Source organism: Dasypus novemcinctus, chromosome 24 (assembly GCF_030445035.2).
Source record: "Dasypus novemcinctus isolate mDasNov1 chromosome 24, mDasNov1.1.hap2, whole genome shotgun sequence".
NCBI classification, from domain to species: Eukaryota; Metazoa; Chordata; class Mammalia; order Cingulata; family Dasypodidae; genus Dasypus; species Dasypus novemcinctus.
Window position 1 is genome coordinate 16629853 of NC_080696.1, and position 15493 is coordinate 16645345.

Consider the following 15493-nt stretch of genomic DNA (forward strand, 5'->3'; position numbering starts at 1 on the left):
ATTTTTGTTTGTTTTCTTTTCTTTTTCTTTCATTTTCCCTTTTAGGTTAGTTGCTTGAAGACAAGGACTAAGCATTTACATTTGAGATGTATTATACACACATTTATGCAACTTCAACATTAATTTGATGCTAGGAGTGAAAGAGAAAAATACTGCAGTAGGCTGAGACTTTTACAGAGCTCAGAAAATCACGTCCTTAGGGCTAATCCTCTCCTGTGGGTGTAACCTATGGCAGGTGGCGCCTTTTGATTAGATACTTCAGTAGGGCACGGCCCAGGTGGGGCTTAGTCCTCTTCTGGACTCTTACTGAAGTCCTTTATAAACAGGATGAATATGGAGAGAGACACAGAGAAAAGCCACATGGGAGAAAGAAAAGCCACAGGAGAGAGTGGAAGCCCGAGGAAGCCAGAAGTTAAAGCAATGAAAGCCGGAATAGAAAGGAGAGACCAGAAGTTGCCGCCACCTTGCTCAATGAGAGAGGAGTCCCGATCACCAGCAGCGCGTCTTCAGGGAGACAGCGTGCCTGATGGTGCCTTGATCTGGGGGTCTTCTTAGCCTCAAAACTGTAAACTTATAAACTAATAAATACCTACTGTAAAAGCCAACCCATTTCTGGTATTGGATTTTGGCAGCCTAGCAGTCTAAAACAAATACCAACCTAAATGGTGCTGAAAATCTGTTGTCCTTTCTCTCAACGAGCTAAGCCCTTTGATGGGGGAGAGAGGGGAGATGGCACCTGAGGTTTCCTTAGCCCCTATCCAACTCTCATTCTCTGGGCATCTCTGGGCTCTAAGGTGCCTCTCAGAACCCCTGACATAAGTTTTTTATACAAATGAACTCATTTTATTCTCTACAAAAGCTTATAGAGACGGCACTCTTATTGGCCCATTTTACAGATGAGGAAACTGAGGAACAGGTAGCTAAGTGCACACATCTCACAACTAGTAGTTCCAGTGCTCAATGAGGGGCATTTGGCAATGTCTGAAGACATTTTTTGGCTGTCACAGCTGCAGGAAATGCTACTGGCAGCTAGTGGGTAGAGGTCAGGAATACTGCTAAACATCAGACAATGCATAGGACAGCCGCCTACAACCAAGAATTCTCCGACGTCAGTGGTGGCAAAGCTGAGAAACCCCACCCTACTGGAATGAAGAGCTCACTCCTGCTGCTCCTGGACAGAACTGCCTCACACAGGGTAGTGTCCACTCCATGGGATGGTGCATCCAGTGGCTGATGGACGGAGGGCTATAGAAGCCAAGTCCACTCAGCTCAGCTCAGGTCAGATCAGAAAGGTCATGCTATCTCCAGAACTCCCCCCGGGGTTCCCTGAGCTTTCCACTGAGGCCGCGCCACTTCTCTCTCTACCTGTCCTCCTGTCCCTTCCCTTTCACAGGTGCGTTTCCCCAAAGCCCTCCCACTGCACCTCCTGCAAGCTGCTCTCCACCCCAGAGGCTGCCTCCTGGGAACCCAACCTGCAGCAGTACCTTTCTGACTCAGGTGCATGGTTTTTGTTTTTTGGATCAAGTGAGCTATAAACCCAAGACAACTACATCACCTGGTGTTCCGTTTGAATTAACAGTGGTCTGTTCCAGTGCTGCAGGGAAAACCAGCTGTGATGGACTTACTGAGAGGAAGTCTATTTGTCTCTAGCATGCCACCTTCCTAAGGGATTTTCAAGGGTAATTTTCACCTTTTGTGACTTTGGCCTTCTATGCTGATGGCTGGAACTTGACCCTGAAAAAGCGGGAACTGCCAGTAAAACCCACCAAGGGGCCACGCACAAGGCAGGGCTCCTTGTTTACTTTTCTAATAGTCTTGTGGTGCTACGCAGGGTGCCATGTGGCACGACGTTTCCACAATCATTTATAGCTGAGACTGAAACATTTACACAAAAATCAGTCAATGGTGCCAATTAGCTGACACCCTCCACCTTCTTCCTAAACACACGTCCCCCTCCCGGCCTCCTGCCTTCCTTTCTCAGCCCCACCCTACACAGCCTTTCGGTTACCACCGTCCTGTGCTTCTGCCCTCACCTGCGACATTCGCGTCCACCATCTACTCCACGTTAAACCTTTTCTTCCCTATTAATCCTTCTCTCTCGGGTACCAATGGTCAAGATTCCCTAGGACAGAAATGACTTTGAATCCCAGACATTCCATAACAGCGGCAAGGACCTGGCCCCGATTCAGCCCACACAGCACAGCCAAATTATACACTCGGTGGGGAATGCATTGTTTCTGAAGTCCCCGCCCTTGGGTGGGTGAATATGGAACAAGCACTGTGTGACCACGTTGTTCAAACACAGGGAGATGTCTGTGCTCACCTCCACTTCGTTTTCGTTTCCTGATTCTTCTCCAAGCTCCTGATTTCCAATTGTTCTTTCAGACGTTACCTTTTGCTTAAAGGAGGCTGAAGTGGTGTGCAGGGGGCCATAAGTTATTCTGAAAAATTCAGGGTTTTTTAACCCATAGGCAGTGGGGAACCACAGAGAAGTTTCATTGTTATTGTTGTTTTGTTTTTTATATTTTTATTGTGGTAACATATATACAACACAAAATGTCCCATTTAAACCACCTGCAGATACATAATTCACAATGTTGTGCTACTATCTCCATCTCTGTGGCAGCTTGAGCTTCTTCTATGAATCCCAAAAAGAGAAAGATTATGTTTGTAAACTAATCTGTTCCTCTGGGTGTGATATCCTTTGATTGCATTAAATTCAGCTGAGGTGTCTCTCACACAACCAAGGCCCTGGGATGTGCCATTTTGCCTGATCGCTTACAGCTGACCATGTGAAGACAGAGGGACAGCTGAGACTACTATAGGAAGCCCTAAGGGACAAGCCCTAAGCCAGCCTGCAGCTGAAACTGGGAAGAAGCAGAGCAGCTGAGCCTGAGAGAGGAAACCCAGAGGGGAAGGCTGAAACCTCAGAGCTCGCCCGCCATCTTGCTTCAAGCTGTGGCAGCTGACTTTGTGAGGAATACCTATTATGATAACTTGAGCTGGACTTTCCACTGCCCTGGGACTGTAAGTTTCACCCCAAATAAATACCCTTTATAAAAGTCAACAGATTTGTGGTACTTTGCATCAGCACCCCTTTGGCAGACGAGTACAACTTTATCACCAAACCTTTCCATCACCCCAAATAGAAACTTTGTACCCATTAAGCAATAACTCTCCAATCTCTTTCCCCCTTCTCTTCCAGCTCATGGTAAACTGTAATCTACTTTTTTTGTCTCTATGAAGTTGCTTATTGTAGGTATTTCATACAAATGAAGTCATACAATATTTGTCCTTTTGTGTCAGGCTTCTTTCACCCAGCATGGTATCTTCAAAATTCATCCATGCTGTAGCCATGTATTAGCATGTTACTCCTTTTTATGGCTGAATAATATTCCAGTATATGGATATATCACATTTTGTTTATCCATTCAGCTGTTGAAAGAGGGTTGCTCCCACTTTTTGGGCATTGTGAGTGATGCTGCTATGAATGTTGGTTTGTAAGTATCTGAATTCCTGCTTTCAATTCTTTGGGGTATACCTAGAAGTGGAATTGCCTGAACATATGGTAATTCTGTGTTTAACTTTCTGAAGAACCACCAAACTTTTTTGCAGGTTCTTGTTTGTTTGTTTGTTTTGTGTTTTTTTAGGTAGCAGGGCTGGGGATTGAACCCGGGACCTTGTACATGGGAAGCAGGCGCTCAACCACTTAAGCTACATCTACTCCCCATTACTTTCTGAAGAACCACCAAGCTTGCCTTAGAAAGTAAGTTCACTCTGACGGAAGTGCAGTGGTTATGCCTCCCAGGGATTTCACGCAGGAGAATTACCATTACAAACAATGAATTTCTAAGGGGCTTCAAGATTTAAGTACAACCCAGCAAGGGCCACCAGGCTCCCAGAACACCTGAGTTAGAGCAAGGTTACTCCTGGGGCCTCCTATTCCAATGTCACCATGCACCCTTCTCAAGCTCCCATCAAAACTGACATTAATGGAAAGGAAGCTACGGCTAGAACATCCCTCGTCTCCTCCCTTGAGGAGGGCAGCTGCCACTCAGGGCAACACTGAGAGGGTGGGTAGCTGATGTGATCTTAGGTCACCAAGACACCCGAATAGAGGCAGAAACACAAGTTCAGAAGTTCTGGCCTAGAAAGCAAATTGTGTTAAATCAGCCATGCTTCCTCATCTTTGTCCCATGCTGGTAAACATAAAAAGGGATGCTATTTGCATAGCTCCCTGATTCAGCTGGAGGGACCTTGTGTATTTCTAAATGGAGTTGATGGAAAATAATTATTTATATTTTCTTTATGTGATAAACTTATACAGAAAAAGAAAACAAATACTATATAACTATGAGAATACTTAAATATTGAATTTGTGTAAAACTTCCTTATAAACATGCCTGTGATTTATCTTTTTAGATGAAAAATTAGAGCTTTTTCTCTGTGTCTAACTTTTTTCTATCAGGTATTTAACTTATCTGCACACAGTTCCTGATCAAGACATTTTTCATGGGAATATCTTCAATTCTTGATAATCGTCATGGGGAACAAACTCTCTTGGCATGAGAAGGGAAGAAAAAATAGTCCTTTTTTCTCTGTTCATTTTTCAAGTGAGATTTTGTATTGAAACATATGACACATACAGATATGAACATGAAACATAAGTGTGCCCCTCAATTAGTTTTCACAAGCCTCCAGTGTGGCACCCAGGCTGAGAAACAGAGTGAACCCAGCGCCCTAGACTCCTCATCCATACCTTTTCTCAGCAAATGACCCCTGTACCCCCCAGGTAACTGCCATCCTGACTTCTGTAAGGGGAATTTTTTTTTTAAAGATTTATTTTTATTTATATCTCTCCTCTTCCCCCTTCCCCCCTCCCCCGACCCAGTTGTCAGTTCTCTATGTCCATTCACTGTGTGTTCTTCTGTGTCTGCTTCTGTTCTTGTCAGTGGCACTGGGAATCTGTGTCTCTTTTTTTGTTGCGTCATCTTGCCAAGTCAGCTCTCTGTGTGTGCAGTGCCACTCCTGGGCAGGCTGAACTTTCTTTCGTGCTGGGCAGCTCTCCTTATGGGATGCGCTCCTTGCACGTGGGGCTCCCCTATGCGGGGGCCACCCCTGCATGGCACAGCACTCCTTGCGCGCATCAGCACTGCTAATGGGCCAGCTCCACACGGGTCAGAAGGCCCTGGGTTTGAACCTTGGACCTTCCATGTGGTAGGCAGACGCCCCCTATCCATTGAGCCAAGTCCACCCTCCTCTGTAAGTGGAATTTATGTACATGTAGTCTTCTAGAAGAAGTGCCTTGTTTCTTTCTCCCAACATTGTGAGATTAATTCACATACTGCTTCATGGAGCAACAGTTCATTCATTCTCAAGACTGTACAATAGTATCTAACCATATGAAAACTCCACAGTTTATCTGTCCATTCCCCTACTCATAGATACTTGGGGGTGTTATGGGTTGAACCCTGTCCACTCAAAACCCCTGGGTCCTGTGAGTGTGATCTTATTTGGAAACCTGGCCTGTGTAGATGTAATCAAGCTAGGATGAGGTCATACTGGATCAGGGACCCTAACCCAATGACTGGTGTCCTTAGAAGAGGAGGGAGGTTTGGACACAGAGAGGAGACTTCCGTGTGCCAGTGGAGGCAGAGATTGGAGAGAAGCAGCTGTAAAACACGGACTGTCAAGGGTTGCTGGAACTCAGCAGAAGCTGGGAGAGGCAAGGGAGGGTTCTTCCCTAGAGCCTTTGGAGGGAGCGTGGCCCTGCCGAAACTGGATTTTGGGCTACGTTTCAGTTATTTGAGCCTCCCAGTTTGTGGTACTTTGTTACGGCAGCCCTCGGAAGCCCACACAGGTGGCTCCCTGGTTTTGCCCTTTGGGATCTTGTGGCTCTGCACACTTGCATACACATCTTTTGGCGCACACTCGCGTGCAGCTCTGCTTGGCACGTATCTGGGGCAAAGCGGCTGGTCTTGGGGTACGCACACATTCAGCTCTAGCAGACACCGCCGAAGTGGTCCCAGTTGACACTCCCACCAGGAGTACCGAGAGTGCCAGCTGGTCCATATCTTTGCCAACACAAGGTATTGTCAGTTAAATTCATTCTTTTTAACAACAATTTAAAATTTTATAGCAGTTGAAATTATATGTAGAAGATCTAACAGACCTTTTCTTTCACTAACAATGGCGATGTTGACATTGTTAAACTCTGATAATGGGAATGAATTTTGAACACAAAAGGGCTTAGTCTCACCAAGTATTTCCAAATAAGATGAAGCTTTTCTTTTCTTTTTTTTTTTTTTTTAAAGATTTATTTTTATTTATTTAATTCCCCTCCCCTCCCCCGGTTGTCTGTCTTCTGTGTCTTTTTGCTGCGTCTTGTTTCTTTGTCCGCTTCTGTTGTCGTCAGCGGCACGGGAAGTGTGGGCGGCGCCATTCCTCGGCAGGCTGCTCCCTCCTTCGCGCTGGGCGGCTCTCCTTATGGGCGCACTCCTTGCGTGTGGGGCTCCCCTACGCCGGGGACACCCCTGGGTGGCAGGGCACTCCTTGCGCGCATCAGCACTGCGCTTAGGCCAGCTCCACACGGGTCAAGGAGACCCGGGGCTTGAACCGCGGACCTCCCATGTGGTAGACGGACGCCCTAACCACTGGGCCAAAGTCCATTTCCCGAAGCTTTTCTTCATAAAGAAAACTTCATGATGAAGTTTGCCAAAGGGCTGCCGATGCACAGTACCAGAAATGGGTTGGCTTTTCTCATGGGGATTTTATTTAGGGTAAAAGCTTACAGTTCTGAGGTCAGGCCAGGAAATGTCCAAATCAAGGCACCATCAGAGATGCTTTCTCGCCAAGTCAGCTACTGGTGGTCCTGGTGTCCTGCCACGTGGTGAATATGGCAGCTGATCTCTGCCCAGGTCCCTGCTTTCCCCTCCAGAATCCACCATCTCCTGGAGCTCAGCTGTGGGCAACCAGGTACAGGGCTTGTCTTTTTCCAGGTCTTCTCTATCAGTCTCTTGGGAAAGTTCTGCCTTTCTGCAGCTGTAGGCAGACCTGGAGTCTTCCCTCACATGGCAGGTTCAAAAATGGCAGCTGCCTTTCTCTGCGTGTGTATCTCTGTGTCTCTGTTTATATCAGACCCAGCAAGAGGGCGGAGACTCGACCTGAGTCACACTTCACTGATATGGTCCAATCAAAAGTAATCTGATCAAGTGATCTACAGTGAATCTAATGCTATGAAAGGGTACCACCCCCACAGCTATAGATTCGTTTAAGAACACAATCTTTTTCTTTTTGGGATTCATAAAAGAACTTCAGACTGTCACAAAGCTCACAGAAGGCGTCATTAGTGAGATCCTCCTGCCGCTGGCTTGGAGGTCACCAAGGCCCACCCAGCTGCAAACGGACAGACGTTTCCAAAATATGTGAACACAGGGATTCAGGGCCATGGCCAGCACCAGTAGTGACAGGCCCCCTCTCCCTGCCATCCCCACTCCCCTCCCTCAGGGTGAAGGAGTCCATGCCTTATGGCTCACTGGAGAACCCCACTGGCTGGAGTGCTACAAGATCAATTATTGCTACATACCTGACTTTGCTATAATCAGATTCTTCATCGGCTCAGCCAGCACAGGAAAGAGGCGGAAGATGCAGAAAGACAATGGATTGTCCCTAAATCAAGCGGCAAGTGAGCTGCTGAGTGGAGTCAGAAGTCTGGCTTCCCACCATTTTCTTGCTACAGAGCTTGGCTCAGCAGCCAAATTCTGAGAACAATATCTCACAGGAGGGCCACTGTGGCGCTCCTGTTCAAGAGGAGATATTGAAGACCTGAAAACAGAATTTCACAGGGTCCTGACAAATAGGGCATGTCTCTCTGAAGTCCATTTTCAAGGCAGCAACCCTGGGAAGCATATGCCATGACTTCAGAACCTACTGGACGTTTCTGTTGGTTTTCCTGTTCTATTTCTCCCACTCTCCCCTCTTTTGTCTTTGTGTCTAGTGATGTCTCTCTCCTGTTTTTTAAGTAGCCAAAAATTGCATGATACTAGGGATGCAGTCTCTTGTATTGACTGACTAAAGTAATAGGTTCCCTATTTTAAGCACTTAACCCAGGTGAATTTGATCTTTTATATCTTTTGAAAACAAGAGTGAAACTAATTTAGTCGCCCAGCTCTATAATTTTCTGGTTGTACCTTGCCGAGCCTCAGTTTCCTTATCTATAAAATGGGAATGACAGCACCTACTTCATAGCATCACTGTGAAGATTAAATGATGTGATGCATATAAACAACTTAAAAATATGCCTGGCACCTGAATGTGATCACTACGTTTTTGTTAGCATTATAAAGTGAGTTTTTACCTTCCTGGTGGATAAGTAGGCCTCAATGTTTTTTCCACTTGAATTAGGAGTTCTGCTGGTACTTACTTTATTTATATTGTGATTATTTCAGGAGAATCTTCTCCTTGGGTGACACCGAGTCTGGAGCAGTAGACTCCACACTAAATTTGGGTAACAGTTAATTGCTACTTGTCAACTGTCTCTGTTGTCTTTTTTTTTTTTTAAAGATCTATTTATTTATTTCTCTCCCCTTCACCCCCACCCCGGTTGTCTGTTCTCTGTGTCTATTTGCTATGTCTTCTTTGTCTGCTTCTGTTGTTGTCAGCGGCACAGGAATCTGTGTTTCCTTTTGCTGTGTCATCTTGTTGTGTCTTTTCTCTGTGTGGGTGGCGCCATTCCTGGGCAGGCTGCACTTTCTTTCGTGCTGGGTGGCTCTCCAAACGGGTCAAGGAAGCCTGGGGTTTGAACTGCGGACCTCCCATGTGGTAGACGGACGCCCTAACCACTGGGCCAAGTCTGCTTCCTTCTGTTGTCTTTTTAATTGTGATTACTTAATTTACCAGTCTCTCTCCCACTCATCGAGTTCCTTGAGGAATGTGGGGCTACCTTGAATCCGCTGTTTCTATTAATTAGTAAGAAATTCTTCAAGTCGTCCCAGGAAAATTTTATTTAAACACACTGTATTTGCTTAAAACTGTACTTAGGCTAGATGAAAATTATTTTAATGGAAAAAAAATAGATCCTTTTCAGTGTTTGATGGTACTGTCACTCTCTCACAATCCAGTAAGTGATGTGACATTTTGCTTAGGTGTATAAATACTTGATGAGATAATCCATTTTTATTTGAAGCTTAACACTTAAAGGATTTTTAAAGAAAGTAGAATAAAAATACATCTCAGGAAAAGTTGAAAATTAGCCATAAAGTGGGGTAAAGGCCATCTAACTCCCTAACAACCATTCTAAGAACATGTAGCTTTGTTCAAGGCTCACTGACTTAAACAGCAAAAAAATAAAATCTGATGTGCATTACAAGTAAAAAGCAGTCTAGCAGTTGTTGTTTTTTTCCTTTGGAGAAATATGCAGATACACCCTGAATTAAATTGCTTCTCACTCCAGAGTCTAGGGCAGGAACCCCCTTTTTCAATTTAGTGCTACATCCTCCTCCAGCTGAGAAAATGACATATTTTTATTTTATTACATTTCTTAAGAAAGATATTCACTTTGTACCATTTATGCTTGCATAAGGGAGACTGGAATAGTGAAGCCTCAAAAATAGGGATAAATGTTGAAAAACCCCTGGGTGAGGCTAACCAGGACCTAGCCTAATGGATACCACCCATGATTGTTTTCATGGGAAAAAGCTTGTTCTCTGTGAATTCTAGTGGGCAGTAATTATTAAATGATAAATTGGCTGCTCTTTCAGGTACTTTAACGTTTCTGGGAGGCCATATCTCATTCTATCTTAGGGAAAAGTGAAAATAACATCCTACAGAGTTTTCAACACATTTCTTCATTCCACCCTTATTAGCCTAGTAACCTGGGCTTCAGGAACCCTGTCTTACTGAAGGGAAGCTGAGGCTCCAGGGTGTAAAAGTGATTTCTAAGGATCACATGGGCAAGGAGGAGTAGACTATATTTCCTGATTTTTCATATACTCATAAGTTTTCATATATTCATAACTGGAGAAGTGCCCCTGCCCAGTTAGCACGCTCCTTGGCCAGAAGGCTTTTTTTTTCTCTAACACCCGCACCCGGAAGGGCGTAGGCTTCCTGGGGAGTGCAGAGGCAAGGTTCCCACTTGCTGACCCCTTTGCCGTCCGTGTCCCGTCTGAGCGCCTGGCTGACCCAGGCTCAATTCCACTCCCCCTTTGAATGCAGCCCCTTAATGTTCTCGTGGGGCTGGGGGGGTGCTGGGAACTGAGGAGCTACCCGGAGATCGCCGCGTTTGACAGCTTCAGAGACGTGGGGTGGGAGTTGTCCAGGAGTTAACAGCTCGTGGAGTTAAACGCTGGAGACACGGTCACCTGCCTTCACCTGGCCGCTGCGGGGTCGGGGGTCAGGCTCCGATTTTTCTTAAAAAGAAAAGCCTCCTGGCAAGGTGCTGGGGCCAGCGCTGGGGCGGGCTCTTTAGAAGTTAAATTGGGAGAGCTTCACCCGCGAGGCGAGTTAGAGTGGGGTGTTCTGGCCTCCCCCGCACCCCCGCAGAGTAGAAAGGGGACCCCTCCGGAGCCGGGGCCGCTCCGCCACTCAGCGGCGCCCTGGGCAGCCGCGCTTCCCCGCCGGCCGGGCGCCGTCGCTGCTCGGCTCTCGATTGCTTATGCCTGGCGGCGGCGGCGGCCGACACACCAACCGCGAGGGCTCTGCGCTCGAGGGGTCGAGCCTGGGCCGGACTGCGGGCGTCGCGCGCTCGGTGACTGCCCTGCCTCGGGCCTGGGGCCGGCGGGAGCAGGCCGGCCGGCGCCGGGATGTCGAGGACCTCAAAGGTGGTGCTGGGCCTGTCGGTGCTGCTGACGGCGGCCACTGTGGCCGGCGTGCATCTGAAGCAGCAGCAGGACCGGCAGGTCAGTGTCACGTGACCGTGCCTTCCGGGGCCCGCGCGGCGGCGGCAGCGGCGGCCGAGGCCTCGGGCCCTCAGGTCTCCGCGTGGTTCCCCTGCGCCTCCTCGAGTCTGCCCTCCTCGGCCTCTCCTCGCCTCCCGCGACGCCGCCCAGCGTCCCCGCTCGTTCGCGACTGCGGCCCGGCCGCCCCCCTCCGCTCTGGGCGCTGCAGGGCCCGTCGCGGCCCGGGTGCCTCCGGGAGGCCCGGCGCGACCTCCCGTCCCCTCCCTGGCCCTGGCGCCCGGGAGTCGCGGCCCTCCGGGCAAAAGTTGTCTCACTCCCGGCGAAAGCAGGTTCTTGCGGGCGGGGGGTGGGGGAGGGGGGGGGCAGCGGTTCTGATTTAAAATTCCAGCCACCCTGCCGAGATGCGGAAGTTTGCAGCTTCTCACTTGGGTCGGGGGAGGTGTTCCCTGGAGGTGCACTCACCCAGTTACCGGTCTCTTCCCAACCCCAGGTTAAAGCTAATGACCAATGTGTTTTCAGGACTAATGATTATATCCCGTGATAAAGGATCCTCTCCCCCTCGCTCTCGCCTCTCTTTAGCGGAGGAGATTTCGTGAGATATTTGTAATTTCTTTTTTTAAAGGAACGATTGGCTATGGAAGCTGTAGATTCTAGAAACAATAGCAATGCCAGCCTTTGAACATTCTTTTTGGCACTTCTGTGTCTGGAACTAGCCTGGACTTACTAATCAGTACTGACCATCTCTCTGATTTCATATTTCCTTTCTTGTTCAAGATGGCAGACATTTAATGAATGACCGCTTTGTGCCTTGCAGGCCACTTTAGGACTACAAAGATACAGGAACAGAGCCACTCCAGAATCTATACATAGTTCATAACAGGGCAACTGGATCTTTGGTGAACTTTGAGAGAACATCTTGGCCGGTATTGGAGTTGAACCTAGTTTCCTAAGGATGGAAGTAATGAAATGGATGAATCAAGAGTAAAAGTCTTTAGAATGGCTTTCTCAAGGCATTTGACTGTGCTATGTGCTAGATATACAGAAATGAAGCAGATAAGGTCTTTGTCCTCAGTGTCACAATCTGTAGAAATCAGGAGGGGAAGCTGTGGGTACAAGAATTTTGAGGAGGGGGATGAGATGATTATGATGAAAGGGCATGGAGGAAATAGAAGAAATGGGATTAAAGTACAGATTGAGGGGACAGCCCTTAAAATAGAAGAAGTAGACTTCTTCCTCTAAAAAGGAAAAGGAAAAGATGGTGATCCAGAGGTATGTCAGGTGTAGTTCTGAGATCCGTGATGCCAGTGATTTTCAAACTGTATGGCATACAGATGGGCTAGAGTTTAGTTCTGAACCTTGTTTGCTCATGGGATGTACCTGGGGAGTTTTTACAATGTATCTAAGGCTTGGGCTTTACTCCAGACCTATTAAGTAAGAATATCTTGGAGATGGGAACCTGGCCTTATCCTTTAAAAATGAGCTAGGTCATTCTAACATGGAGCCAGGATTGAAAATTACTGTGTTAGTGAAAGAACAGAAAGATTTAGAATCCCTCCTTTGAGATATTTGGAAGTTAAAGATGAAAATAAGATTGACCATGATAACCTGTATTTATTTTATATCCAGTCATTCATTATGGGCATGCTTTCTAAAAGGCAGAAAAGAGTAAGATGTATGATTGGCAGGGTGACTGTGTCAGAAGGTTCAAGGAAGCAAAGAAATACAATAATGACTAATTTTTTCCCATTATTTCTTGATCTTTCTGCCACATGCCAGGCACTGTACTATACACTTTAGATCCATCATCTCTTATTCTCACAGTAACCCAGCAAAACAAACAGTACTACACATGATGTTCATGATGTTGGGGTTGTAATAGTGAAGAGGTCTTGGTTGGTTGTTAAGGGAGGTGATGCGGGGGTGGAGGTGAAGGGAAGGATGCAGGAGACACTTGGCGCAGACATTGAGACTTGGAGGAAGGTAGCAGGTGATGGGAGGGAAAGCAAGAGGACGAGTGCCAAAGACTGAGAAGGGAAGGTGTAGAAAGAACAATTCCAGTGGATCTAGGGAGTGGGTTCGGTGTGTAAATTTGCCATGGTATTAGGAGCACTGGACAGGAAGAAATGTGGGGTAAGGGGCAGGAATAAGCCACTCCATTTCTTGTCTCCATTAGAGGAAATCTTTCAAGGACATAGGGTTCAGGAAAGTTGGTTTTCAGTTGCATTATCAGTCCTGGGACCCTTAAATATCTCAACTTTCCCATATTATTAAAGTAGGCCAGTAAGTGCTAGTTGAGTTGAGTTTTAAAAATGTTAGGGAAATGGATGTGGCTCAAGCAGTTGGGCTCCTGTTTACCATATAGGAGGTCCAGGGTTCGATGCCCAGGGCCTCCTGGTGAAGGCAAGCTGGCCTGCGTGGCGAGCTGGCCCATGCGGAGTGTGGGCCCCCACACGAGTAAGAAATAAATATATATCTTTTTAAAAAATATATAATAATTTTTAAAAATACCCATGCCCCCAGCCCCAACCCCAGTAATTCTACCTCTTACAGTTACTGTTAAAAATGTATTAGATTGTTTTATGACCTATAAACTATAAAATGTTAGTCATTAGTAATGACTGAATTACTGTTTCAAAACTTTCAACTTAGGTACCAGGACTACATTCTGGGATTTTCTGCTTGTTTTTTTAGTGCTTATCAAAGTAACTACCATTAATGGGTGTTTATTTTTTCCTCTGGTAAGAGCAATCTTTTTTCCTTTTCTCCCTGTTATGTAATTGATTAGTAACTTGTATAAATTTTTACTTTTTATCTCCGTATATTAGAAGAAGCCACGTTCTTTACTTTCTTGTATCCTTATAATTTGCTTAGATTTTAGTAATTTGCTCTTTTCTCTTTCTCTTGTTTACTATTCAGCTAGGATAATTGCTAACATGAAAGTAGTTCACAGTTACTGCATTAACTCTCTTCAAATGTTAAAGCATCATGTATCAATTAGACGTCTTTTAAAATTCAACATTGTGCTAGTTTTTTAATTATCTCTAACTTTTTTGTACTAAATGTTCAAGAATTCCTTAAAATATGGTGGTTTCTTTATTACATTTTACATCTGTACAGAAAGTTAAAATAGTATTTGGGTTCTTAGTATTTGGAATCTGAATGTTTTAAGTGTATTTTGGTAACACTGTTATTTGGATTCTAGAGGCACAAGGATGGGAACCACCTGTTCTGGGTGTGACTGAAATCTGTTTCTTATGTTTTTAGAGACTTCGTGATGGAGTGATCAGAGACATTGAGAGGCAAACTCGGAAAAAAGAAAACATCCGTCTTTTGGGAGAACAAATTATTTTGACAGAGCAACTTGAAGCAGAAAGAAAGAAGATGATATTGACAAAAGGATCTCAAAAAACATGACTTGTAATGAATGTTAAATATTGAGGGGACAAACGTTATTGAGAATGTGCGTGTGTGTATTGTTGATGAGTAGCTTAGTGGAATCATCAGCCTTTCTTTTGTCACTGTCCTTTTACATTTGATCAAATAAGGACAATGGAGCAGATCTTCTAAATTACTGCTTTAAAAGTCCCGCATGTCTGAATAAAGAAGTTTGGGTTGGTGCTGTTCCAAAGAGTTCAGTTTGTGAGATCAAGAGTTGAAGTCCCTTGAAGTCTGGTGTCCAGAGTTTGGGACTGTTACCAGGAAGGACTTCTGAACCCTTGTGGAGGGATGGAGAGTAACATACACCTGAGTAGTTTGATAAGTCGGCACGATGATGAAGCCACAAGAACCTCTACCTCAGAAGGGCTGGAGGAGGGTGAAGTGGAGGGGGAGACCCTGCTGATTGTCGAGTCGGAGGACCAGGCCTCCGTGGACTTGTCTCACGATCACAGCGGGGATTCCCTCAACAGTGATGAAGGGGACGTGTCGTGGATGGAGGAACAGCTGTCCTACTTCTGTGACAAATGCCAGAAATGGATACCGGCCAGTAAGGAACTTCTAGATTCCTTTGCCATGTCAATTTCTTTGTAAATTTTGTTTTCCCACCCTATGAAGAAACACGAATGGAAAATAGACCTAAATAAAAGGATAAGGATTATGATCAGTTTAGTTGAGCAGCTACAAACTTATATAAAACGTAGACACATTTGTTTGAATAAAAAATAACTTAACCTCTAGCATTTTGTTAAATTAACGTTCTTGGTGGTGGCCCAATAAAAAATTAGAAAACTGGGACTCCTTTGTTACTAAAGAATTAGCCACATTTTTTAACAGGATCATGTTATTAAGGATTTGGGGCCAGATTCTAGCCCCATTGTAGAATTAAAAGTTCAAGTTCATAAAAATTACTGTAAATATATAATTGATATGGAAAACCACTGCTCTTATATGCTGAAGTGAGGTCAGAATTAGCAGGTTGTAGGTGTATTGTACCCTTTTTCTAGGTCCGGTCTTGTTTTCCACGTCTTGCTGGCCTTCTTGATCAGGCACACACACTGCACATTAACGGCTGCACGCTTGAGGTTTGCAGCTCCCTAGCTCTCGAGGAGCATACTTTGCCAGCCGTCATCTGATTCTGACCAAAACAGGATTTTGCTTAT

The 15493-nt window shown here is 45.6% G+C and overlaps 1 protein-coding gene across 7 annotated transcripts in view; it reads left to right on the top strand.

Annotated features, from left to right (window-relative positions):
* Positions 1–10811: 10811 nt before the first annotated feature.
* Positions 10812–15493, top strand: part of KAT14 (lysine acetyltransferase 14) — a 37140-nt gene continuing 32458 nt past the window's right edge. For 2 of the 7 annotated variants that reach the window (XM_058287607.2, XM_004472387.5), the window contains exons 1-3: positions 10812–10895; positions 11710–13633; positions 14160–14880. In XM_058287607.2, the coding sequence (XP_058143590.1) occupies positions 14622–14880 (259 nt within the window). In that variant the 5' untranslated portion in view covers positions 10812–10895; positions 11710–13633; positions 14160–14621. Of the gene's footprint in view, positions 10896–10975; positions 11225–11709; positions 13634–14159; positions 14881–15493 lie in introns of those variants that run through there. The other 5 variants (XM_071211566.1, XM_071211569.1, XM_071211567.1 and 2 more) reach the window with 4 other exon arrangements.